Source organism: Vulpes vulpes, chromosome 10, assembly GCF_048418805.1.
Source record: "Vulpes vulpes isolate BD-2025 chromosome 10, VulVul3, whole genome shotgun sequence".
In the NCBI taxonomy this organism is placed as follows: domain Eukaryota; kingdom Metazoa; phylum Chordata; class Mammalia; order Carnivora; family Canidae; genus Vulpes; species Vulpes vulpes.
Window position 1 is genome coordinate 53,505,075 of NC_132789.1, and position 24,510 is coordinate 53,529,584.

Here is a 24,510-nt window from a genome sequence, read left to right on the forward strand (position 1 = left end):
GTGTCTCTCATGAATAAATATATAAAAATCTTTAATAAAAAAATACATCCACAAAAGTTTTAGTATGTTTCCTCTCGCGGGGTAGAGCCCATTTTTCCCCTCGTTTCTAACGAAGAGGGTAAAACACAAGTGACAGTGTGCAACTTCTGAAATTAGATTACAAAAAGTAGTGGGGTCCCTTCTTTGCACTCACTCTTGGATCATTCACTCTGGGAGAAGCCAGCTGCCCTGTTGTGAAGACAGTCAAGAAGCCCGATGGAGAGGCCCTCATGGTGAAGACTCGAGGCTTCCTATCAACAACTGGCTCTAACTCTCCAGGTGTGTGAGTGAGCCACACTGGAAGGAGGTCCTCCAGGCCCCGTCACACCTCTGGATGACCGCACCACCAGCTGACCGCTTGACTGCAATCTCATGAGATACCCAGAGCCAAAACCACTGAGTTAACCTGTTCCCAGAAAAACTGTGAGATAAAATATGTTTATATTTTTTAGCCACTAAGTTTTGAGGTAATTTGTTATATAGCAATGGGTAATGGATATAGATGGATTGATTTAACAGCTTTTGCAGATTTCTGCAAAGTTTGAATAGAATGGCTTTCATTTTGTCTTCAAAGCGGCATTTTAAGGAAACTTCATTTGTGTCTGCCCGAGCTCTGTAGCTGCTGTGGCAGGGAAGGGGGGCCGGGTGGGGGACCCTGCTGGAGGTCATCATACTGCACGGCCTAGACCCTCCATCCTTGAGAAGAGGAGATGTGGAGAGGGGGGACAGAGAAACAGAGACCAGGGGCCAGAGAGGGCACCCAACAAAGGGCTCATGGGCTGAAAATTCCAACTTCTAGCTCTCAGGCCCTAACGATACAACCAATGCTCTAAACTTTACAAATGTTTATAGATTTTATTTATTTATTCACGATAGACATAGAGAGAGAGAGAGAGAGGCAGAGACGCAGGCAAAGGGAGAAGCAGGCTCCATGCTGGGAGCCCAACACAGGACTCGATCCCGGGACTCCAGAGTCGTGCTCTGGGCCAAAGTCAGGCGCCAAACCACCTAGGGATCTCCAAACTTTACAAATGTTTAAAGGAAACATGTTGTCAGTAAATTGGTAATTTGGTGAGCTGGGCACTCAGTTGGTTAATTGATTTTTGGCAGGCATATATTTGGCAAATTAACTTACAGTGATTGGTCTGCTTCTAATTAAGTCATACATAGTAATTTTTATGATCCAGAGGTAATAATTTATTTGTAAAAGATATATTTACACACACATATATATTTCAAATTCCCAACAGAACTCGTTAATTTCTTCCTCTGCGAAACTTTCTATGACTTTGAAATTTCTCTTCTCTAGGAAGTGAGACCAGTGAGCGAGTACTTCTGTGGCTTTAGACTGCTCATCATGATTAAGTCCCTGCTTGCCACCAATTCCTGGAATAGCAGTCCTCCCTGGGAGGAAACCGCCATTTTTCACTTCACAGAAATCATAAATGGAGATAAATTCCAGGCAGTACCACTTTGAAGATGGCCTCTCTTAATTTTAATTTTGGCTCTCAAATGTTAAGTGGGATCATCATTAAAAGAAATTCTAAAATCTCAATTCTAATGGGAAAAAACTCCCTCTGAAATTAGTGGACATCAGTACCCTTTCCCTGGTTATTTCTACTTCAAAGTGAAGAGTAGACAAGAATGGACAACAAGAAGCCCCTGCACCAAGGACTAGAAAGCCATTCTTTGGCGCACAGGTTTCTCTTCTACTCTTGGAGGAAATAAGGTGCCATGTGAACCATACTGGGGCCTGAAGTGAAAGGAAGAATCAGTATTGGCCTCGAGTTCTAGTTGTGGTCCCCAGCTGTCTTCCAGGTGTACCCCAGACAACGTGGAGCAGAGATTACCCCCCTCTGTTGTGTCCTGTTGTAATACCTAACCTACATATTATGCGAGAGTAAAATAGTTGATAGTTCTATGACACTAAATTTGGGGTGGTTTGTTATAAGCAATAGATGACCAGAGCATCCACTCTGTGTACTTGTGGCCTTCCCATCTCTTACCTTCCTCCAGGAAACTTTCCTTTTTTCTCCCCTCCAAACCCTCTTCCTTGGCCCTAACAACTCTCAGGAAATAAAGGGTCATTTAATACACATAGCCTCCGCTTAGCCATCTGGGCTGAAAAAAACGAGGCATTTCAAATTCTATTTCAGTATGATGACTGTCAGTATAAGCCAGGATATACATGATTCACTCATCTCCATTCATTCTTCAACGAATATCTAAGAGGCTACACTGGCCAATACTGTCTAGACACCAGGGTACGGTGGTAGACAAAGAAGATGAAGTCTCAGCTCTTCTGGAGAGGAGTTTTCCTTTTTTTTTTTTTTAAAGATTTATTTATTTTTGATAGACATAGAGAGAGAGAGAGAGGCAGAGACACAAGAAGAGGGAGAAGCAGGCTCCACACAGGAAGAGGGAGAAGCAGGCTCCATGCAGGGAGCCCGATGCGGGACTCGATCCGGGGTCTCCAGGATTAGGCGCTGGGCTGAAGGTGGCACTAAACCACTGAGCCACTCGGGCTGCCCCTGGGGTGGAGTTTATTTCTTTTTTTTTTTTTTTAATTTATTTATGATAGTCACAGAGAGAGAGAGAGAGAGAGAGACAGGCAGAGGGAGAAGCAGGCTCCATGCACCGGGAGCCCGATGTGGGATTCGATCCCGGGTCTCCAGGATCGCGCCCTGGGCCAAAGGCAGGCGCCAAACCGCTGCGCCACCCAGGGATCCCTGGGGTGGAGTTTCTTACAGAGCACAGACACTAGACAAGTAAATGAACGAGTGAGGTAATTTCTGCAGGAGGGAAGTGCAGTGATGTGGCGAGGTGGAGAGAGCCTGAGGGGGGCAGTGGGAGGCAGTGGGCAAACTTTAGAGAGCGTGGTCAGAGGCCTCTCCCAGAGGCGATGTCTGAGCTGAAGTTGGAGAAGTTGTCCATCAATCCCAGGTCTAGGGGAAGAGACTTCTGGAAGTTTTGCTGGCCATGGCAAATGTGTAGATTTTAGTGTAGGTGCAATGGGAAGCTATTTTTGAGATGGTTGTTCTGGCCACAATGGCAGAATGGATCACAGGAGGCCAGGATGGAAGCAGAAACTAGCAGGCAGGATGGTGGGTTAGCCGAGGGCCATCACGGTGGGGACAGTGTAAGTAGGGACAGAGCTGGGAGGACTCGGTAAGGGTGGGGCAGGGAGGAGGTGAGAGAATGCAGATCATTTGGTACTAGTCCTACACTTTTTAAAAAAAAGATTTTATTTATCTACTCATGAGAAACAGAGAGAGGCAGAGACACAGGCAGAGGGAAGAAAAGCAGGCTCCATGCAGGGAGCCCGATGTGGGACTCAATCCCGGGACTCCAGGATCACACCCTGGGCCGAAGGTAGGTGCTGAACCACTGAGCCACCAGGACTTCCCTAGTCCTACACTTTTTACTTGAGCAGTTGGGGTGGTGGTGGCACCTTTTACTGAAAATAGGAGACAGAACAGGATTTGGGAAGAAAGTCAAGAGTTCTGTTTTGGCTATGAATTTCAGATGTTTGGGGAGAGATCAGGCCAGAGACACAGTCTGGGACTCGAATATATAACATTTATGTGGTGTGTAAAGCTAGGGGGCTGGACAAAATCATGCAGGCAGAAGGTGTTGGTAAAGAGACGCGAAGTAGGCTGACCCAACAGTCTGGTAGAGAAAAAGGAGAAAGTATAGCAAACATGGAAGACGCAGCTGGCAGGAGGAAAATTAGGAGCGGTATCACAGAAGCCCAGAGAAGAAAGCCGGTTGCTTTGGGCCAATTGGGTCAAAAGCCACTGTGAGATCAAGTAGGAAGAAAATGGAACAATGAGTGGGTGGAGGTGAATTTGGGGTCAAAGAGGGGTATGAGTCCTTAAATGCTATCATTTAATTTAACTTGGGGGTGCATATCTTTTATTTATTTATTTTATTATTTTATTTTATTTTTTAAGATTTTATTTATTTATTAGAGATACAGAGAGAGAGAGAGGCAGAGACACAGGCAGAGGGAGAAGTAGTCTCCATGAAGGGAGCCTGATGTAGGACTCGATCCCGGGACCGTGGGATCACAACCTGAGCTGAAGACAGACGCTCAACCACTGAGCCACCCAGGCATCCTGGGAGTGCATGTCTTTTAAGTCTCTTTTAATCCCTAGATTTAAGCTCAGGAGAAAGAGAGAAGCTCTGTTTATGAGAAGGCTTTATGAATGTACCTCAGAGAATAAGCAGAAGCAGAAGAGCTGACTTGGGGTGGGAGCAGGGACACAGGGTTGTAATGGGAAAGAGAGCAGAGAACATGGGTAACAGGCCAGGCAGGTTGGTAGATTTGGTGGAGGTGGGGAGGTGCAGTTCTCAATGAAAAAAGAGGTGAAGCTGTCACCTGGCTCCTGCACCACTGATCCACTATGAGGGAAAGAGTCACTTTGCCTCCTAAGCTTCTCCACTCCATTTTCATTGGACTTTCCCTGAGAATTCCACTTTCTCTGTAGCCTTCTCAGGGGAACAAGGTCACTACCCCTTTCCAGCATGGGAGGAGGGGCGCTCATCCTCTTTTCCCTCCTCCTTCTGAGCTAGTCCTTTTTCTCCTCAATGCAAACAAACACAAGCAACCCCCCAGTACTTGGCATGGTGCTTGGCACACCACAGATGTTCAATCAATATTTGGTTTTTAAAAACAAATTAACCTGCCCTTTAAAAAAAAAGATTTTATTTATTTATTCATTAGAGACACACAGAGAGAGGTAGAGACACAGGCAGAGGGAGAAGCAGGCTCCCTGTGGGGAGCCCGATGCAGGACTCAATCCCAGGACCCCAGAATCAGGCCCTGAACCAAAGGCAGACGCTCAACCACTGAGCCACCCAGGCGTCCCCAACACTACCCTTTTAAGGTTAGTTCCTTCAGCTGTATCACCCAGTCCTCCTGGTCACAGTCTTCTCTACCATGACTGTGGCCATCACTGGCCTCCAGCTCAGAGAAGTTCCTCTCTGGTCCTCTCTGGTCAGCACTGTTAGGACCACATCTAAGACCTGTCAGACCTTCCCTCCTCTGCTTTAGGAGGATTTTCAGGGGGAGCCAAACGGTGTTCTCTCCCTGAACCTCCACTCTGAGGATCGTGTGGAATAACTCCCCCTAGTGGACAACCACACACATACACGCTCTGTGTTCCCAGTCACACCAAGACGACTTTGAAGTCCATGGTGAAAATAATAATTCTTCATTCAACAGATATACCTTGAGCACCTGTTATGTATGAGTCTGGCCTATTTGAAATTATCTTGGGTCTCACAGTTCACTGTTATCACAGGAGCAGACATCAAGCTTCTCTGCCTCCGCCAGGGTTTAGGGTGTCTGTGCAGGACTCCCTCCCTCTCTCCCTCAACAAACATGCAGAGACTGCTCTGAGGACATCAGGACAGACGTGGCAAGAAGAGCACTGAAACTGGGTGCTTTGGTGGTTCAGGTCGTGATCTCAGGGTTGTGAGGTCAAGCCCCGTGTTGGACTCCAAGCTCGGTGTGGAGTCCATTTAAGACTTTCTTTCTCCCTTTCCCTCTGCCCTGTCCCCACCCCTCTGGGCAAACGCATACACACCCTCTCTCTCTCAAATAAATAAATAAATCTTTTTTTTTTTTTTTTTTTTTTTAGCTGAAAAAAAAAAAGCATATGCTTTGAAGCCAAATCTGGTTTGACTCTGGTTGGCTGCATAACCTTGGGAAGCATTCTTAATATCTTTGTGTTCAATGCCTTAGCTTGAAAAACATAAAAGTACCTCCATCATTCATTCATCGGAGCATTCGAATACCTAATATGAGCCAGGCTCTGTACTCTTGGGGTTCTTTTGAGGATTAAATGAAGTGACACACGGAAAGTAGCTGTCACATAGCAGTACCGAATTGGTGAAAACTCATCAGTCCTACCACTGTCCGGTTTAGTTTCTTAGAAGAAGGAGAGTCCTCTGGGTGATTTCTGCTTAGTGGGGAAGTACCACACATGACTGGGAACCAGAGCCAGGTGGACCATAGCAAATGGAAAAGTACCTCGAGGCTGGAATACCAGCAGTGACTGTCATTGTCTGAATAACTTGCGACCAGACCGGGCCAGCACCTACCATCAGCCAAGGCTCTCCAGCACACCCAACGAGGTTCTTTGTGACTAAGGGAAAACTTTTAAGAGCTAGTCTGTCTGGTTCTCAAGGCCACCTTCCGTCATCTGTGAACAGGAGCAGAGCCAGCTGCCTCCCTTACCTTCATATTGGACTTCCAGGTGCATCGTGCGCAGTACCTTGAGCATGCAGTCCACGATGCTGGGGTGTGTGGTTCCAATGATTGACTGACAAGACAGACAACAGGACAAGGTGGTTACTCCTAAGATCCAGTCCACCAGGAAGACATGAAGGGCAGACTTCCAAACTGCATGGCAGCCTGGCTGAATGGGGAGCGGGAGGGCTGTTCTGAGTCCCTGGGCCTTGGCCCCTGTGCTGTACAAGGAAACTTCTTCTCCAGAGAAAGGACAGAGATGGGCATCCAAGAATCGGACCGATAGTCTGTTGAGGTTGCCACCGACCCCTCTCGCTCAGGAGGCATTCAGTGAGGGGTTAGCTGGTCACCTGCTAGAGGTGCAGGGCCAGGCTGGCTACCGTGCTGGGGGAGGCTGAACTCAGCCAGGATCCTACATCTTCTGTCCCTCAGGGACCTCACAGGATTGGGGAAGATGTCTTTCTACCTCTTCAACCTTTATCCTCTCATTTCCTGTCCTTTCACATGAAACACTCACAAGCTCACCCACTTAAACACAACTGTCTCCATCCTCTCTTGCTATCATGCCTTTTCCCCACCCCCCACCCCCGCACCTAAGCCTCCCAGGAGCCCAGGGGAAGGCACTTTGCCCTTCATGCATCCTTTGACAGGCTGCTGCAATTTAAGTTCTGCTATGGGACCAAAGTTGGGGTGAACCCCAACTTTTCATGCAGGGACCATCCTTCTGTTCTACCCATGCTTAGTCTCTGAAGTATTTGACCCGCAGAAGTTTCACGTTCTCCCTGTTGGAACTCTTTTCCCTTCGTTTATCACAGCCCTGTGTTTTTTCCCCGTTTCCCTTTAACGGCTTCCATTGGTCTTTTTCAAGGAGGCAAAGTGGCATATGGAAAGACTGAGAACTCTGGAGTTAGGGAGAGTTGGATTTGTACCAAGTTGCCTCTTACTTTGTGTGTGGCCTTGAGTGTGTCACAGCACACCCCTCAAGGCTCAGTTACATCATCTTTGAAATGTCTGCCTCCATCAGCTATTGTAAAGACTAAAAGGCATCGCAGAGGTAAGCTCCTGGCACAGTGCCTGGTGGGTAGGAGGCACTTAATAAATGGAAACCTGGAAATAATAATGATAATCCAGCTGTTCCATTGGACTGTCTTGCTCAGCACCTCTCTTTAATGCTGGCGATGCTCCTTCTCTTGCTTCATCTTACCGGGCTGAGCTTGCTCCCTTCTGTTGTCTTAGTGATTACTTCTCTGTTCAGGAAACCCAACTGCCATCCTCATCTTGGGTCTCTTTCTGAGGCTTCAGACTTATTTTCTACTGTTCGGTCGGCGCGTCTACAAAATATCCTCAACACTAATTCCTCAATTGAGCTAGGAATCAGAATTACTTGGGGGAGCTTAGAAAGAATAAGCATTGCCAAAGGCTGCCTGAGAGCTGTCAAGATCTATGGGAGGGGGTTCCAGGATCCTTTTGTTGTTTTTTTTTTTACACAAATGGCCTATTGTATCTTCTGCAGCTGGCTGGGCCGGCTCCTTTGATGGCAGTTGGGAGCCACCAAGGCTCATGGAGTCAAAACCTAACTCCTCCCAAATTAACTCGGCTTTTTTCCTGCTCTCTCCTGGTGGCACACAACTCAGCCTGCTGCTAAGTCCAAAGTCGGGTGTCATTTTTGGCTGCTTTTGTTTTACTGCCCTCCATCCCTTGCACTCCACCTCAGAAAGGTCTGTTTGACCAGGTCACTTCTGTTCCCAGTGCCACAGGTCAGGCCTTACCATCCCTTCAATCTCTTGTCTCCCTGCCTCCACTGAGCGTGGAGCTGTTTTGAGAGCTTTTGATAATTCATCTCAAGATCACTCTTGGAGCCTCTCTTACCTCCTTACTAGCACCGAGTCTTCATGTGGCCACCGTGTCCCAAATCCGATTCTATTCACATTCAGGAAGGCAGAAGCCAGTAAGAGAAGAGCTTTCCCAAGCCCTGGTGATCTGGCCTCTCACTTCCATGCTATCTACAAACGCACGGTGATTCCTTCCCTACCAAATTGACTCCTGTGAGCTTTTCTACAGTCTTTTCATCATCCTTGTTGCTTGTCTCAACCACTTTTAAGTCTGCCAACATCTTTCTGATCCTTAAGTAAACAGGACAAATAACTCTGCTGGGAGGCATGAACTCTTTGCCCTGCCTTGGCCTTCTGGAAGTAACGCTGATTGAATAGCAGACATACAGCGGGAGGCTGAGCTCTGTTTCTCATGCCTGTGTGAAGTGCAACAGTGGTAGGTAATTTTAAGGTTAGTGTGTTGAATCAGAACCACAGGAGCATGCAGCCTGGACTTACCTGCGCAGTCCTGAGAGTCTGCAGGGACAGCTGCTGAGCTTTTGGGGACGCACAGGGCAGCAAAGCTATTAGACCTTTGTACACTTGATTCTGGTACTTGGGATTACCGTGGACCAAAGAATCCATCAGAATCTGCACTTCTTCCTGGGTCTCTTCTGATTTAGACTTTGCCAAAAACTCTGCTATGGATCGTACACCTGAGCAAAGAAGAAAGGAAATGCTCAATTGGAAGAGAGTTATGAAAACAATCCTCATTCAAGATTACATAATATGGGGGAGGGGGACAACTGAGATGTGTTAACCAGGCCTGTTCAAACGAAGCAGAATCCAGGCTCAATTCTCCTGTTGCCTCACTGTCTTGTTTACTTTAAGGCTCTGTGGCTAGAGGATTTTGTTTCAACATAGGCATGTCAGCTTGTCAAAGTCTGTTCTAGGGATCCCTGGGTGGCGCAGCAGTTTAGCGCCTGCCTTTGGCCCAGGGTGCGATCCTGGAGACCAGGGATCGAATCCCACGTCAGGCTCCCGGTGCATGGAGCCTGCTTCTCCCTCTGCCTATGTCTCTGCCTCTCTCTCTCTCTCTCTCTCTCTGATGACTATCATAAATAAAAATTAAAAAAAAAAAAGTCTGTTCTAAAGTTTAAAATGGCTCTGCAGGGATCCCTGGGTGGCTCAGCAGTTTGGCGCCTGCCTTTGGCCCAGGGCCTGATCCTGGATACCTGGGATGGAGTCCCATGTCGGGCTCCCTGCATGGAGCCTGCTTCTCCCTCTGCCTGTGTCTCTGCCTCAATCTCTCTTTCTGTGTGTGTCTCTCTCATGAATAAATAAATGAAAATATAAAAAAATAAATAAAATGGCTCTGCAAAATGCACAATTAAACATGTGTTTGGGATTGCCATATGATAATTATTTTTTTAAGATTTTATTTATCTTTTCATGAGAGACAGAGAGATAGAGGCAGAGGGAGAAGCGTTCCCGGTGGGGAGCCTGATGTGGGACTCGATCCCAGGACCCCGGGATCACAATCTGAGCCAAAGGCAGCCGCTCAACCACTGAGCCACCCAGGTTTCCTGCCATATGATAATTAACACATGTGCAGCATCCAGGAATTTACTAGATGTTCCTGACAGATGCTGCCTCATTTGATCCCAGAAACATACTGAGAGGAAGGTGTTAGTCCCATTTTATGGATGTGTACAGTGAGGCTCAGGAGAGGCCATGCGGAGACATAGACGAGAACAATGATGAAAAGTTAAGTGAGGGAAGTGCTTTGAAAAAGGGATGCGTGGGGGCATGGTATCTTCCCCATCCACCTCCATCAGAGCACAGGATAGAACACATGGAAATGACAGGGTTATTTACCCTTCTCACCACGCTGTAAGCTCTTTGAGGAGAAGGACTGTATTTTATTCATCTTCATATTCTCAGCACTATCTATCTATCTATCTATCTATCTATCTATCTATCTATCTATTTATCTATCTAATCTATCACACATATTCAATGATTTTATTTCCATTTTATTTCTAGAGTTATTCATAACTCACTTAATTTCACAAAGGATTTTAGGCAATGGCTTAATAAATCTTTGTTGAATGGATGCATGAAAGAGGATATATTTAAAATTGAGAAGTATTTCCAAAACCACCATGGAAAGATTTTGAGCAAATGATGAATCAGGTAAATCATAAATCTGACTCTCATGGTGGTGATATGGACAGGAGCTAGTTGACTCCACTGTACAAAGTGCTTCTGTGCAACCTGCCCATGACACGTTTTCCTAGAGCAGTGCTGGGTACTGCCACCATTTCACCCAGGCCCCTAGGGAGATAGGGAATTGCTACCCCTGACATAACACAGTACCCACCATAGCTTTCACAGATGAGCTCCTTGTACTTCCTGCCAGTGTTTGCAATAACCTGAAGTAGCCTGATGGATTCCTTCTTGTCCTCCTCCTTGACCTTCTCCATCCCAAGTATTTCCAAGAGTGTCAGGACTCCTCCAACCTCAAGAAATTCTTTAAGGTACCGATTACTGTCCAGAGGAATACAAGAGTAGAAATAAGACACTTGTCATGTTCCTGGGCACTCACCTTTCTAAGGGATCCTGAGGTCCAGGCAGTGTTCATGGGCAAAGTGACACAATAATTTGGAAGTTTTTCCTTCTAGCAATAAATGCAAAAGTTAAGTACATTGGACATTTCTTGTATTTGGTTTTCCAGAATCTGTTCCTCCTCTTCTTGAAAGAGCACCTCAGCTATCCTTTGGAGAATCACCCCTCTGCCTCTCACGGGCCATGTGGTTTTGGCAGGGTGAGCAGGTTACAGGGCATGCCATCATTCTGACTGCAGCAATTGGTTGGGACCAGCCATGTGACCTCAGTTGGTCCAATGAGGCTCAAAACCTGGAACTTTTGTGGGAACCCCTGGCAAAGATATGCTCTTTTTTTGGGTGTGGCTGAGCAAGAAGGATGCATGTCTGGAGCCTCTGAAGGCCACAGCACATGGAGGCCTATGAATACAGAGAGGGAGAGAGCTGAGAAATGAAGAGAGAGAGAGAGAGAGGCCAAGTATTGATGAGATTTTTTGAGCCCCTGGATCTAGCCAGGCCTAAAATATGGATTTCTACCCATGTGGTAGAATGTGGTGGTCCCATGTGGTGTGAATGCCAAGGACACCATGAGCCCATATGCACTGAGATCCCAGAATCTCTCTAGAATGGAACTCACCTGCTCACAGCAGACAGGAAGATGCCAATAGACTTTAGAAGCTTATCTAAACAGGAGCCAGTCATATAGCTGTACGACAAGTTAAAGAGTGAATTCCAGGGTGGTTTTCCACACAGAAACCCGATCCTGTGTCAATTTCTCATAGCATCTATGGCCCAGGATGACTAACAGTTGAATTGTGTCCTGTATCTGAGAGGGGCCGCTAGGTCGAAGGGGAAGTGGCAACAAACACATAGTTGGGGACACAAGGGACGGTGCTAGCAGGCATTTTCGCCGTTCCCCCAGGAAGCTTTTCTGGGGAAGTTCAGGCACCTTGGGTCTGACAGGCCCCCTGGAGAGCAAGAAGGCTCTGATGAATAAGAGGCACATGGAGAAAGCATAGTCAATTTTCCAAGCCTTTCTACGCCATGACCATTGCACCCTTGGGTCTCAGCACAGTTCATTACTTTATGCCTCATTTTTAGACTTCTCTAAAAATAATCGGCTTCATCATTAATTCTCAATTTTGTACTTGCTCAAAGCTTTACACTGGAGGTCACTATCTTTATGAAGAATTGCGTGCCTTCCTAATAAGAACAACGGGAGATGGTGGAAAAATTAAACTCTGATTTAAAACAACCTCGGTATTTAGTGTTATTTTTTAATGTGAGCCTTGCAAAAAGCTTCATTGCAATAAAGCACCCAGAGCACGCATCGGCTCGGATACAAGGTACGAAATCAACCCACAACAGAAAAGGAACCAGTCAACAATTACTAGGCTCATAACACATCACAGGCTCTTAGAACACTTAAGAAATTAGCTGAAATTATTGCAGCTCATGGAGGATGACTGAGAGCTTCCAAGACTGATAAAGGCTAATGTAATGGGTTGGAGGTAATGGTGCTTTGTTGGGGGGGAGGGCGCATGAGGCAAATTATCTCTGCTGCACCCTGGTTCCCAGGATGCCAATAGAAGTGGAGACAGATTGGCTCATTAGGAAAGGCTCTTTACTGCAAACACAGTGTTTGCTCCGGAGCCAGGCTCCCCCTGCCTGTTGCAGCTACAGCTGGAGGCCAGGCTGTCAGCCCAAAGGGTGGTCCCTGTATTCCTACACTGTCCTCCACCCAGCTCCCCATGACCCCAGACCCTGTTCCTGCCTCACTGCCTTCTCCCTCTTTTCCTCAGTTGCCAGCCAGGCTCACCAACTGCCATCACCTGCTTTTCCTCTGTCCCAGGCTAGTCTTGCTTTCACAGTCACTCATTACACATGTTTCTGGTCCATTATTTCCAGCAATTAGTTCCAGAAGTTTGCCACAATGTCAGCCGGTGCTAACTAGTCCTAAGCCTTTATTGTGTGCCAGGCACTGTGCTGCTCTGCTTGCGTGGTCTCATTTAATTCTCACCGCACCCTGGGGTGGCTGCTATTAATATGGCCATTTACTTCATGAGGAAGCAATCTCAGATAGGTTAATGACCTGTCCAGGTCTCAGAGTTAATGGACAGAACTGGAATTTGAACCTGGCAGTCTAGCTCAGGGTTCCTCTTGTCAGGCCTTCCTGCCTGTGGCCAGATGGAGGGTGTAGGGCTATTTACACAGCTCATCTCTGGGGATGGTGTTGGACGTGGAGCTGTGGGTCTGCCCAGGGCCCTGGGGAGGGAGGCAGTGAAGGAGGGTGGATGGGTAAGGGCTTTGGGCCCTACAGACCCACTGCAAACCTCATCTCTGCCATTTGCTAGTAAATTACTCAACCTTTTGAAGCTCATCTGTCTTATCTATAAAACGGGATAATGCCAATCACCTATTAGGCTTGGTGTTCGGCTCCAACGAGATAATATTTGTACATCACATAGCTCAGTGCCCAGAGGATAAAAAGACATAGTAAGTGGCAACTAATACTTTTGTCATTATAATAGATAAATCCTTAGATTTATCTAGATAAATAGATAAATATTATCTCTATATAATATTATTAAATATTATTAAATATTATCTCTATAATAGATAAATAGAGACCAGTTACTGGTCTCTTCTAGAAGTTCAAGGTTAGAAAAGGGGTTTGAAGCTACTGTGAGATTAGGTGGTAGTCAATTTTACAAAGCATAGTGATGCTGATATGTTTTCCTTCCAAATCCACCATAACTAGAGGGGTGGGGAAGAGATGTGGGGTCATTGATTTAACACACTCTATCACTTCAGCTGCTCTCTTTTCTCTGTTGCATGACAAGGTCACAAAATTTAGGAAACTGCATAATTTCAGACATAGAAACTGAACATACAGCTATATACTGAAAGCATGGTTCTTCTCTTTTTTTTTTTTTTTAAGATTTTTAATTTGTTTATTTATGAGAGACATACAGAGAGAGAAGCAGAGACACAGGCAGAGGGAGAACAGACTCCCTTCGGGGAGCCTGAAGCGAGACTCAAGCCCAGGACCCTGGGATCATGACTTGAGCCAAAGGCAGATGCTCAACCACTGAGCCACCCAGGCACCCCTGAAAGCATGGTTCTTTCAGTCATTCAATAAGTGTGCTGTGAGTGTCTCATCAACATTGGGCATTCTGACCTGCACTTGGGAGATGGGGAAGGACAATACAATGCCTAGAGCGGTAAGTGCAATGACTAAGTAAGAAAACATTACCACTTAAGGGGGAGGGAGGAAAGATCCTGCAACAGAGACTGAGAACTGGCCATGGGAGAAGGTGGGGGACAGGACATTGTAGGAAGGGGCAGTGATCAAGCAGGACTGGAGCTAGAGGGAGGTGAGTACGCCATTTGCTTCAGTTGTGAAATTTCAGGGGGCATCAACCAACTTAGTAATCAAATAATGTTCCATAGCACTACTTAAAAAAAATCAAAATACCAAAAAATCCACAATGAATGAGATACTCCCAAGTTTTAAATGAAGATGGGATCTGCCCCTGCACTTGTACAACCCTGCCTGCCTCATTCACCTCGTCCTGAGATCACATGGAAGATGCTGCCAAGTAAGATGAGGTGGGAAAAGGGTAGTCTGGATTTGGTGACAAAGAGGTTTCTGCTAACCTTGGTGAGGTTAGTGTCACAAGTTGTGAGGTGGAAGCCAGATTATAGGTGCTGATGTTTCTCAATGTATCATCTTTGGATGGCAGGCATCAGAGTCCCCCAGGGTGCTTATGAGAAACAGAGAGGCCAAGGGACTCTCCTTAAATCTACTAAATCAGAAAGTGGGGTTGGGGTGGGGAGGCAGCCTGGTTAACTGCATTTTATTTATTTAACAAATTATTTTATGGGATGCCTGGGTGGCTTAGGGGTTGAGCGTCTGCCTTTGGCCCAGGGTGTGATCCTGGAGTCCCGGGATCAAATCTCATGTCAGGCTCCCTGCATGGAGCCTGCTTCTCCCTCTGCTTGTGTCTCTGCCTCTCTCTCTCTGTATCTCTCATGAATAAGTAAATAAAAAAAATCTTTAAAAAATTATTTTATTTATTTGAGAGAGAGAGCATGAGCGGGGCGGGGCTGGGGGGCGGCGGTGTAAGGGCAGAGGGAGAGGGAGAAGCAGATTCCCCACTGAGCAGGGAGCTCAATCCCAGGATCCTAGGACCATAACATGAGCTGAAGGCAGATGCTTAACCCTCTGAGCCACCCAGGCACCCCATGGTAATATGCATTTTAAAGCTCTTTCATGCACACTAATGTCTGAGGACATTAGGGTCAACCTAGAGACACCATCTGTAGTATTTCCCTTGGCCTGTTCCAGGCCTGAGTCTCATTAGTAATTTTGTCAATGACTTAACTGTAAGGAAAAGAGTTGTGGTTACTTTAGCCTTTAGTTCTGTGCAGTTGCAGACTCTGGTTCACTCATTCCTTTACTGAACAAACACGTAATAAGTACCCCTTCTATGCCAGGCATGGTCCTGGGCTTTAGGAATATAAAGATGAGGAGAAGAAATGTGATTCCTGCCCTCACAGAGTCCAGTGGGGAAGATATATATATATATATTTTAAGATTTATTTATTTGAGGGCAGCCTGGGTGGCTCAGTGGTTTAGCGCCGCCTTCAGCCTGGGGTGTGATCCTGGAGACCCGGGATCGAGTCCCCACGTCGGGCTCCCTGGATGGAGCCTGCTTCTCTCTCTGCCTGTCCCCCACCTCTCTCTTTCTCTCAAATAAATAAATATTTTTAAAAAGATTTTATTTATTTATTCATGAGAGACACAGAGAGAGAGAGAGAGAGAGAGAGAAAGAGAGAGAGGCAGAGACACAGGCAGAGGGTTTGAGGGAGAAAGAAATGAAGCAGACTGTGCTGAGCATGGAGCCCAATGCAGGGCTTGCTCTCTCACCCCTGAGATCACGACCTGAGCTGAAACCAAGATTCGATGCTTAATCGACTGAGCCACCCAAGCACTTGAGATATATTTTTTAAAGATTTATTTGACAAAGAGAGAGCCTGATGAGGGGCTCTCTCAGGACCCTGAGATCATGACCTGAGCTGAAATTAAGAGTTAGATGCTTAACTGACTGAGCTACGCAGGTGCCCCAATATTAAACAGGTACGAACAATACAAGGTTATGGTGACTGAGACAGAGGGGCTGCCATGAGCACATGTGACAGGGGAACCTAGGTCAGCCTAGGCTTGGAAAAGGGTTTCCTGAGGAAGGGATGTTTACACTGAGATCTCAGTAATGGAGTAAGAATTAGTCAAATAAGGAGTAGGTTTATTTTTCTAAATTTATTTTATTTATTATTTATTTTTTTAAAGATTGTATTTATTTATTCATGAGAGACACAGAGAGAGAGGTAGAGACACAGGCTGAGGGAGAAGCAGGCTCCGTGCGGAGAGCCTGATGTGGGACTTGATCCCAGGATTCTGGAATCATGACCTGAGCTGAAGGCAGACGCTCAACTGCTGAGCCACTGAAGCGTCCCAAGGAGTAGGTTTAGAGAAGAGGAGAGGGTTCAGGCAAGGAGAAAAATGTATAATAAAAGGATCTGAGAGGTGCCTGGATGGCTTAGTTGGTGGAGTATGCAGCTCTCGATCTCAGGGTTGTGAGTTTGAGCCCCACATTGGGTGTAAAGATTACTAAAAAATAAAATCCTAAAAAAAAAAAAAAAAGAAAAAAAAAAAGAAAAAAGAAAAAAAAAGGATCTGAGATGATCCATGGAATGCTGTGGGCAAACAGAGCAGGAATATCCTCAAACACATCCATAACCTGAACTTTCAAATCTGTCTTCAACCCATCTGTCTCTGGGATTCCCGAGCCAAGGCACTTCACATACGACATGTCCCAAACCAGACTTATCTACCCCACCTCCTTTTCTTGTATTCCCTTCTCACATAATGGCAACCCATTTACCCGGTTTCCCAAGCCAGAAATGTGAGTCATTCTGTGGGACAGAAGTGCAGATGGTAGTTGGATTAATAGGTATGGAATCAGATCCCAGAGAGAAATGTGGGCTGGGGCACACAACCGGAGAGCCCTTCAGGTGGAGTGGGGTTGACATCCTGACGCTTGATTGGGTCACTGAGGGAGAGGGAGGTGGGTGGAATCCCAAGGAACATCCACATTTCAGGGAAGGCCGAGGAAAATTAGAGATGGGCAGAAAGAAAGGAGAAAACCAAGAGAACTGGTATCACAGACACCAAGGAAGAGTGTGCAGTTTTTTGTTTTTGTGATGATCTACATGTGCTTTTTCTTCTTCCTTTTTTTCTTTCTTTCTTTTTACTGAAGTTTAATTGGCATAGAACATTATATGAGTTTAGGGAAGAGCGTTTTGGGAAGTGGTAATGGCTGACAAATGCCGCAGAGAGGTCATGTGTAATGACCAAGGATGTGGCCACTGGGTTTTACAATTAGAACAGCATTGGTAACCTTGGTGAGACCTGCATCAGTGATGGAGACAGAAGTCACACTGCAGTGGGAGGAGGAGATAAGGTTGGTGAACTAGTGTAGACAGGGAAAGTCAATAACCTTTTCAACAAACATCACCACGAAGGGCAGGAAACAGGTAGCACACTGGTTTGAGATGGGGATTTAATTTTTTAAGGCAGAAGAGATTTGAGTAGGCAAATGCCGATGCAAAAGCTGGTAAGGAGGCAAAAGAGAAGGTCATCAGAGAGAAAGAATAAAGGCCCTGAGGGCACAGAGAGGATTAACCCCAGACAGAAGGAATACCCATTTCCAATCTGATGGGAGCAGAAGAGGTTACCAGTGAGAACGAGGATACATTTATAGGTTGGCAAGACAGGAAGGGAAGGAGTTCTTGACTTTGGGGATGCTACTTTGATCAGCAGACGTCCTGATTTAAAATTTTAGAGAATGGAGAGAAGAAGAGCCCTCTCAGTAATCTTTATTCCTTTCCTCCTTTGAAGACTGCCCAGTTTATTTCTGTTTGGCAAAGGATACATGAGTCTAAGCCAGGTGGTCAAGCGTACCAGGAACAAGCTGCCTCCCTGGGAAAACTCTTGCTCCAGTTCAGGAGCCGTCTTGCCTTGGTTGGCCTTGATGAAACTGTCAAGGATGTGACTCCTTGCAACTTTGCCGGCGTTGTCCCAATCCTGTAAGAAACTCAAGAGCCGGCTAATTGCTGCCTGTTCCTTTATGGAAGTCATGGTCAGTCAGGCCTGAAGTTGGCTACAGGGGAGGGAAAACAGATAGGTTACCAAGATGTTTAGAACCATGCAAGTCCTGTTACTCTGTGGGTTTGGCTTTTCCAGCAATCAGCTGGAGGCAGGTGAGCCTCTGTCACCTGTGTGGACGTTGTAACATTCAAACGACACCTCTAAAAAAAAAAAATTCACCTCTAGAACAGATCACCTCCTACTCGGACAGGGAGGATTTAGCTGTGTTGTCACAGAATTCCAAGGGGGTAAACGTCTGTTTCACGTTTAAGAGCTAACATTTTAGCTCTTGGGATCCTCTGCTGATGGCAGCAACTAAAAGGACCAGCTGAGATGAAGATGCCTGCTAAAAACCTGGGTCCCGTTTCACCCCTCACTTCACATGGGGCCAGAGATTTGGGGCCTTTAGAGACCTGGCCCTTTTCATACCAATCAGCTAAGGAAAAATGCTCCGTAACCTTGTACCTTGGGCTTTTTATACTAACTCTCTTAAAAACAACTTTAAAAAAAGTTAGTGAGAAGAAAAAGTTCCCATTCCATAGTTGGATTAATGGGCTGTGGTTTGTAGGAGTCTGTGTCCTTGGGAGAGTGTTTTCAGTAGGGGAGGGAAGGCTTAAAATAAACCCGTTTTCCAAAAATAGTTGTGATTGAAAGTGTTATTATCCATAACAAATGTTAGTGCTGATGGGAGAGAGGCATGTGTGATTCTTTTGTCTAACAGACAAGTGAAAGTCATATTTCACATTATCATGGGGTTTTCTGTGATTTACAGAATATTTGTGAAACATTACTTGCAGGGGCCATGATTGATATGGAGAGAACAGCTTGTGTGTAGGGGAGATGTGTATTTCACGAAGACTGTTCAACATGAAATTTACAGTCCCATAAAGTGCTTCTACATCTTCGCCAGAGATCTAGTTAAAAGGACTTTACAGTCTGAAACATCCTAAAATTGATTCTAAATTAACGTTTCCTCACATGTATTTGAGATATTGATGGGGCCCAGCTATCAGAATTTTATTAGGAAGCAATAATCTGAGGCACACGGAGACAGACATACATACACACCAACCTCCACTACTCCCCAGAGGACACTGGATATGTGCTCCCGGGGAAGGGCGTCCACGTAACCTCGGGAGCGGAGACAACCACGGATTCCTGTCAGCCTTAGCAGCCAGGTGAAGGGCTGTGGATCAACCTAAACCAAAAATGACTAAAATCCCTCCTAGGATCAGGGATCCATCACTGGGAATGACATTATAGCCCTAAGTCTGACAATAACTTTCAAGGGCCATGGCCACTTGCAACAGCCAAACAGGCCTCAAGAAAATAGAGACGAGTGGCTCTTCTGGACCCAAGGGAAGAGGAGTTGAACCACCACCATTGGCTATTTTATAAGGCAGGAAAGCACCCTGTGCCCACCCAGCTGCCCCTACCCCTGGTGTGGGTGGACCCTCCCTAGCATCAAAACTTAAAGTGCCACCAGAGATGCACCCAGCAATTCTAGGACACAGAGGGAGGGAAACTTCTATCTCCCCGTTATTCCCCCTTGGATCTTCCCTATCTTACTCTTTTTCTTTTTCTTTGCTTTCTTTCTTTCTTTCTTTCTTTTCTTCTTTCTTTCTTTCTTTTATCTCACTCTTTTCTTAACAGGAAAAGGAAACCACAAATGGCAGCTTCAAAAGTCACAGCGATGCAGCTGTAAACCAGTGACCCTGCAGTGCAGGGACAGCCTGTGGCACCCTGTGAGGTGCTGGGGAAGACGAAGAGATGAATACGGCACTGCAGGGGCCCTGGGGGAGCCCCAGACCTTGAGGTATGGGGGAAGGATGTGAGATCTGGAGGCAGATCTCATGTTCTGGGAGCCGAGGAGAGAGGCCTCCGAAGAAGCCAATCCTGCAACCCCTTGATCTCAGACACCTTGGTCAGGACCTCCAGACCCTGAGATAACTAAGTCCTGTTGTTTAAGACCCTCCAGCCTATTGTGCTTTGTTATGGCAGCTCCAGGATCCAAGTAGTGCCCTTACTTCACTTAAACCTGTTAGTATTTACATTATTGACCAGATAGAGACACACGGTTCACTCAAGCTATAAACTACCATTACATTTCCTTTCTCTTGCCAGTTGGCTTCACCTGGATTAATATTTCTGACTACCTAGTGGTATTTTCTTCCAAATATTCCAAACACACAGCAATTTTTCCAAACGTTCAACCCCTAAGTGATCAGTTCCATCTTTCCACTGGCGACTGCTCTCCCACAGGCCTCTCTCTTTCTGCTCCAGTTTGGACCGGTGGCTTGCTAAGCCTGGCACACAAACATCCTGGGATTTCCCTCTGCCAGTTTTCTTTGTTGACTGTCCCGTTTCCCGGACCTGGCTCTTCCTCCTCTTTGGTCTGCTCTCTTATTTGGTCAAAGCACATTCCTCAGTAGTTTCCTAAGAAATGAAAATTACTTCTTATGTGTATCCTTGAGAGTCTGAAAGTATATTGACTTTGTGTTATACTGGTTGGGTATACAATTCCATGTCGGAAATAAACTTCCCTCGGTTTGAGCCTCCCTAGTGTTGCTGGTTGAGAAGTCTGACATCATTATGATGTGGCTTGTTTTAATTCCTTTTTTTTTTTTTTTAAAGATTTATTTATTTATTTATGACAGACATAGAGAGAGAGAGAGAGAGGCAGAGACACAGGAGGAGGGAGAAGCAGGCTCCATGCTGGGAGCCTGACGCGGGACTCGATCCCGGGACTCCAGAATCGCGCCCTGGGCCGAAGGCAGGCGTTAAACCGCTGAGCCACCCAGGGATTCCTGCTTGTTTTAATTCTTGATGCTTTTAAACACTTTTCTGAAATTGTAGTGTTATATGTCATGTTACAGGTCTTCTTCACTTAGTATTCTAGGCCCTTGGTGGGCTCTTGATCAGGTACTATGTCCTTTGGGTTTTGGAAATTTCAGGCAATACCTAATCTTTTCATTGAGGAACACATAAATGTCAGTCTGGAGGCTTTTTTTCTGACTCCTGGGGTCTTCGGGACTTTTCTACTTTTGGGTGTGTGTGTGTGATGAGAGGGTGGGGGTGCTGGATGCCTGGCATCTGGCATCCTGGGAGTGGGGTGAGGGAGGGGCTGGGGTTGCCACACACGGTGTGTAGGCTTTCCCTCCATCACTCACTTTCCACCCTATATCTCATCCCTGTCTTTCAAACTATGCCTGAGGTCCCTGAGTATGAAGGCCTCCAGAGTTCAATTTCCTTCCTCCTTATGCAGCAAGAGAACTTAGGGTGGGCATGTGGCTTTTTTTTTTTTTAATTTTTTAAAATTTTTATTTATTTATTTTATTTTTTGGGCATGTAGCTTTTGAGAAAGGAGAGCTGTAGGGTGAGGGCAAAGTGCTCTGCATTCAGGCTTCAGCCAGTCCCCCTATGCTTAGCCCCATTCCTCATGTCTAACCTGTGGTAACTTGGGCCTCCAAGGCACTAAGATTTTTGGAGGTTAAACTGGGTGAACTGACTTGCTTCTTGGTAATCTCTTCTGGTGGGCACTTAGTTTGTAACTTCTTAGGATGTTTCAAGCCAGGTAACATTCCCCAACCTGCCTTCTACCTTTCAAATATTTGTTGAGCTTTCATCTGCTGTTGCCTCCACCTCTGAACTTTTGTGACTTAATACCTTCCTATATATATTTCTTAAAAGATTTACTTATTTATTTAAGAGAGAGAGAGAGAGAGAGAGCATGAGTTGGGGGAGGGGAGAGGGAGAAGCATGACCCTGGGATCATGACCTAAGCGGAAGGCAGATGCTTAACTGACTGAGCCACCCAGGAGCCTTTATATTTATTTTTAAAGGTTTTACTTATTTAAGGCAGGGAGGGGCAGACAGGGAGAGAAAAACTTAAGCAGACTCTGTGCTGAGTGCCGAGCCTGACATGGGGCTCCATCTCACAGCCTTGAGACCACAATCAGCTAAATCCAAGAGTCAGTCACTTAACTAACTGAGCCGCCCAGGTACCCTGCCTCTCTGTATTTCTTTAGTGTTATGTCAGGGAGGTTTGGAGAGGTAGGGGAGATACAGGACTATAGTCATGTTTAATTAAGAGTCTCTAGTCATTTATTTTTATCTCAACTTTTCTTCAAAATAAGACCTTAAAAATTTTTTTAAATTTATTTTATTTAAATACATAGAGTGTATTATTAGTTTCAGAGGTAGAAGCCAGTGATCCATCAGTTGTATATAATACCCAGTGCTCATTACATCGTGTGCCCTCCTTAACGTCCATCACCTAGTTACCCCATCCTCCCACCCCGCCTCCCCACCAGCAACCTTCAGTTTTTTCCTATGACTAAGTCTCTTATGGTTTGTCTCTCTCTGATTTAATCTTGTTTTATTTTTCCTTCCCTTCCCCTAAGCTCCTCTGTGTTGTTTCTTAACTTCTACATATGAGTGAAATCATATGTCTTTCTCTGATGGACTTGATGACTAGTTCAATCCCTGTTGTTGCAAATGGCAAGATTTCATTATTTTTTTATGGCTGAGTAGTGGTCCATTGTGTGTGTGTGTGTGTGTGTATGAGGATATATATATATATATCTCATATATATATATATATATATCTTCTTTATCCATTCATCTGTCGATGGACATCTGGGCTCTTTTCATAGTTTGGCAATTGTGGACATTAACACTATATAACTATTATAACTGCTAAAAACACTCAGGTGCAGGTGTCCCTTCTGATCACTATATTTGTATCTTTGGTGTAAATACCTAGTAGTGCAATTGCTAGATTGTAGGGTAGTTCTATTTTTAACTTCTTGAGGAACCTCCATACTGTTTTCCAGAGTGGCCACACCAGCTTACATTCCTGCTAACAGCGTGAGGGTTCTCTTTCTCTACATTTTCTCCAACATCCATCATTTCCTGACTTGTTAATTTTAGCCATTCTGACTTGTGTGAGGTGGTATCTCATTGTGGCTTTGATTTGTATTTCCCTGATGATGAGTGATGTTAAACATTTTTTCATGTGTCTGTTGCCCATTTGTTTTTTTTTTTTTTTTTTTTTTTTTTTTTTTTTTTTGTGAGAAATGTCTGTTCACATCCTCTGCCCAATTCTTGACTGGATTATTTGTTCTTTGGGTGTTGAGTTTGATAAGTTTATTATAGATTTTTTTCTAGCCCTTTATCTGATAAGACATTTACAAATATCATCTCCCATTCTGTAGGTTGTCTTTTGGTTTTGTCAACTGTTTCCTTTGCTGTGCAAAGCTTTTTATCTTGATGAAGTCCCAATAGTTCATTTTTGCCTTTGTTTTCCTTGCCTTTGGAGACTTGTCTAGCAAGAAGTTGCTATGGCCGAGGTCGAAGAGGTTGCTGCCTGTGTTCTCCTCTAGGATTTTTTTAAAAGATTTTATTTACTTATTCATGAGAGACACACAGAGAGAGAGAGAGAGAGAGAGAGAGAGGCAGAGACATAGGCAGAGAGAGAAGCAGGCTCCCTGTGGGGAGCCCAATGTGGGACTCAATCCCAAGGCCTCGGGATCATGACCTGAGCCAAAGGCAGATGCTCAACCACTGAGCCACCCAGGTGCCCTCCTCTAGGATTCTGATGGATTCCTGTCTCATATTTAGGTCTTCCACAACAAAATAAGACTTGATAAGGATTTTAAACCTCCCCTCCTTCCAAAAACTCCCAAACCAAACAACCAGTAAATACAATTTTAAAAAGGATTAAAAAGAAGAGTGGGAAAAGAAGAGAAATGTGCCAACTTCAGGAGGGAGTTGCTGGGATAAATTCTGTATCTGAGTTTTTTCTTGAGGGGATACATAATGTGTCTTTCTTTCTTTCTTTCTTTCTTTCTTTCTTTCTTTCTTTCTTTCTTTCTTTTTTTGAATAATGTGTCTTTCAAGGTGCAGGGAGGAGAGATGATGGCAGGGAGAAGAAACCAACATTTTTTTAGTGTTTATAATTAGTCACATAGAATGTGTTTTATGGACATTATTTGTTTTAATTCTCTTAAGTTCCTGAGGAGGTAGTTATTATTATCCCTACTTTTCAGATGTAAAAACTAAGGTTTAGAGAGGTTTGCTCTTTTATTGAAGGTCTCACAGCTCAACAGGGGTGTAAACAAACTACACTCAGATTGTGTAAAACTCGAGTCCAGGTTCTCTCCATTAAACCAAAAGCATTCATTCTGCTCTCCCGTGTATTGCAAAATGTCACCAGTAACCTCTTTTTTTTTTTTTTAAGTTTTATTTATTTATTCATGAGAGACACAGAAGAGAGAGAGGGGCAGAGACACAGGCAGAGGGAGAAGCAGGCTCCATGCAGGGAGCCCCATGTGGGACTTGATGCCGGGACTCCAGGATCACCCCCTGGGCCGAAGGCAGACACTCAACTGTTGAGCCACCCAGGTGTCCCACCAATAACCTCTTGTTGTCAAATTCCCTGGCTAACTTGCAGTCCAATCTTGCTTGGCTTCTGATGGGTTGTGGATGACTCTCCAAACATCTTTCCTGACCTCACTCCCTCCTGGTTCTACCCCTCCCTAGAGCCTCCTCAGACTCCTTCGTATGTCTGTTCTGTTCTCTGTT

The 24,510-nt window shown here is 45.3% G+C and overlaps 1 protein-coding gene across 8 annotated transcripts in view; it reads right to left on the minus strand.

Moving 5' to 3' along the window:
- Positions 1-24,510, minus strand: part of ARMH1 (armadillo like helical domain containing 1) — a 49,270-nt gene that overhangs the window by 15,890 nt on the left and 8,870 nt on the right. For 3 of the 8 annotated variants that reach the window (XM_072724199.1, XM_072724201.1, XM_072724200.1), the window contains exons 2-6: positions 17,711-17,862; positions 11,350-11,418; positions 10,490-10,656; positions 8,626-8,822; positions 6,284-6,368 (exon numbers count right to left, since the gene is read on the minus strand). In XM_072724199.1, coding sequence (XP_072580300.1) covers positions 6,284-6,368; positions 8,626-8,822; positions 10,490-10,656; positions 11,350-11,414 — 514 coding nt within the window. In that variant the 5' untranslated portion in view covers positions 11,415-11,418; positions 17,711-17,862. Of the gene's footprint in view, positions 1-6,283; positions 6,369-8,625; positions 8,823-10,489; positions 10,657-11,349; positions 11,419-17,710; positions 17,939-18,997; positions 19,071-24,510 lie in introns of those variants that run through there. The other 5 variants (XM_072724195.1, XM_072724194.1, XM_072724197.1 and 2 more) reach the window with 3 other exon arrangements.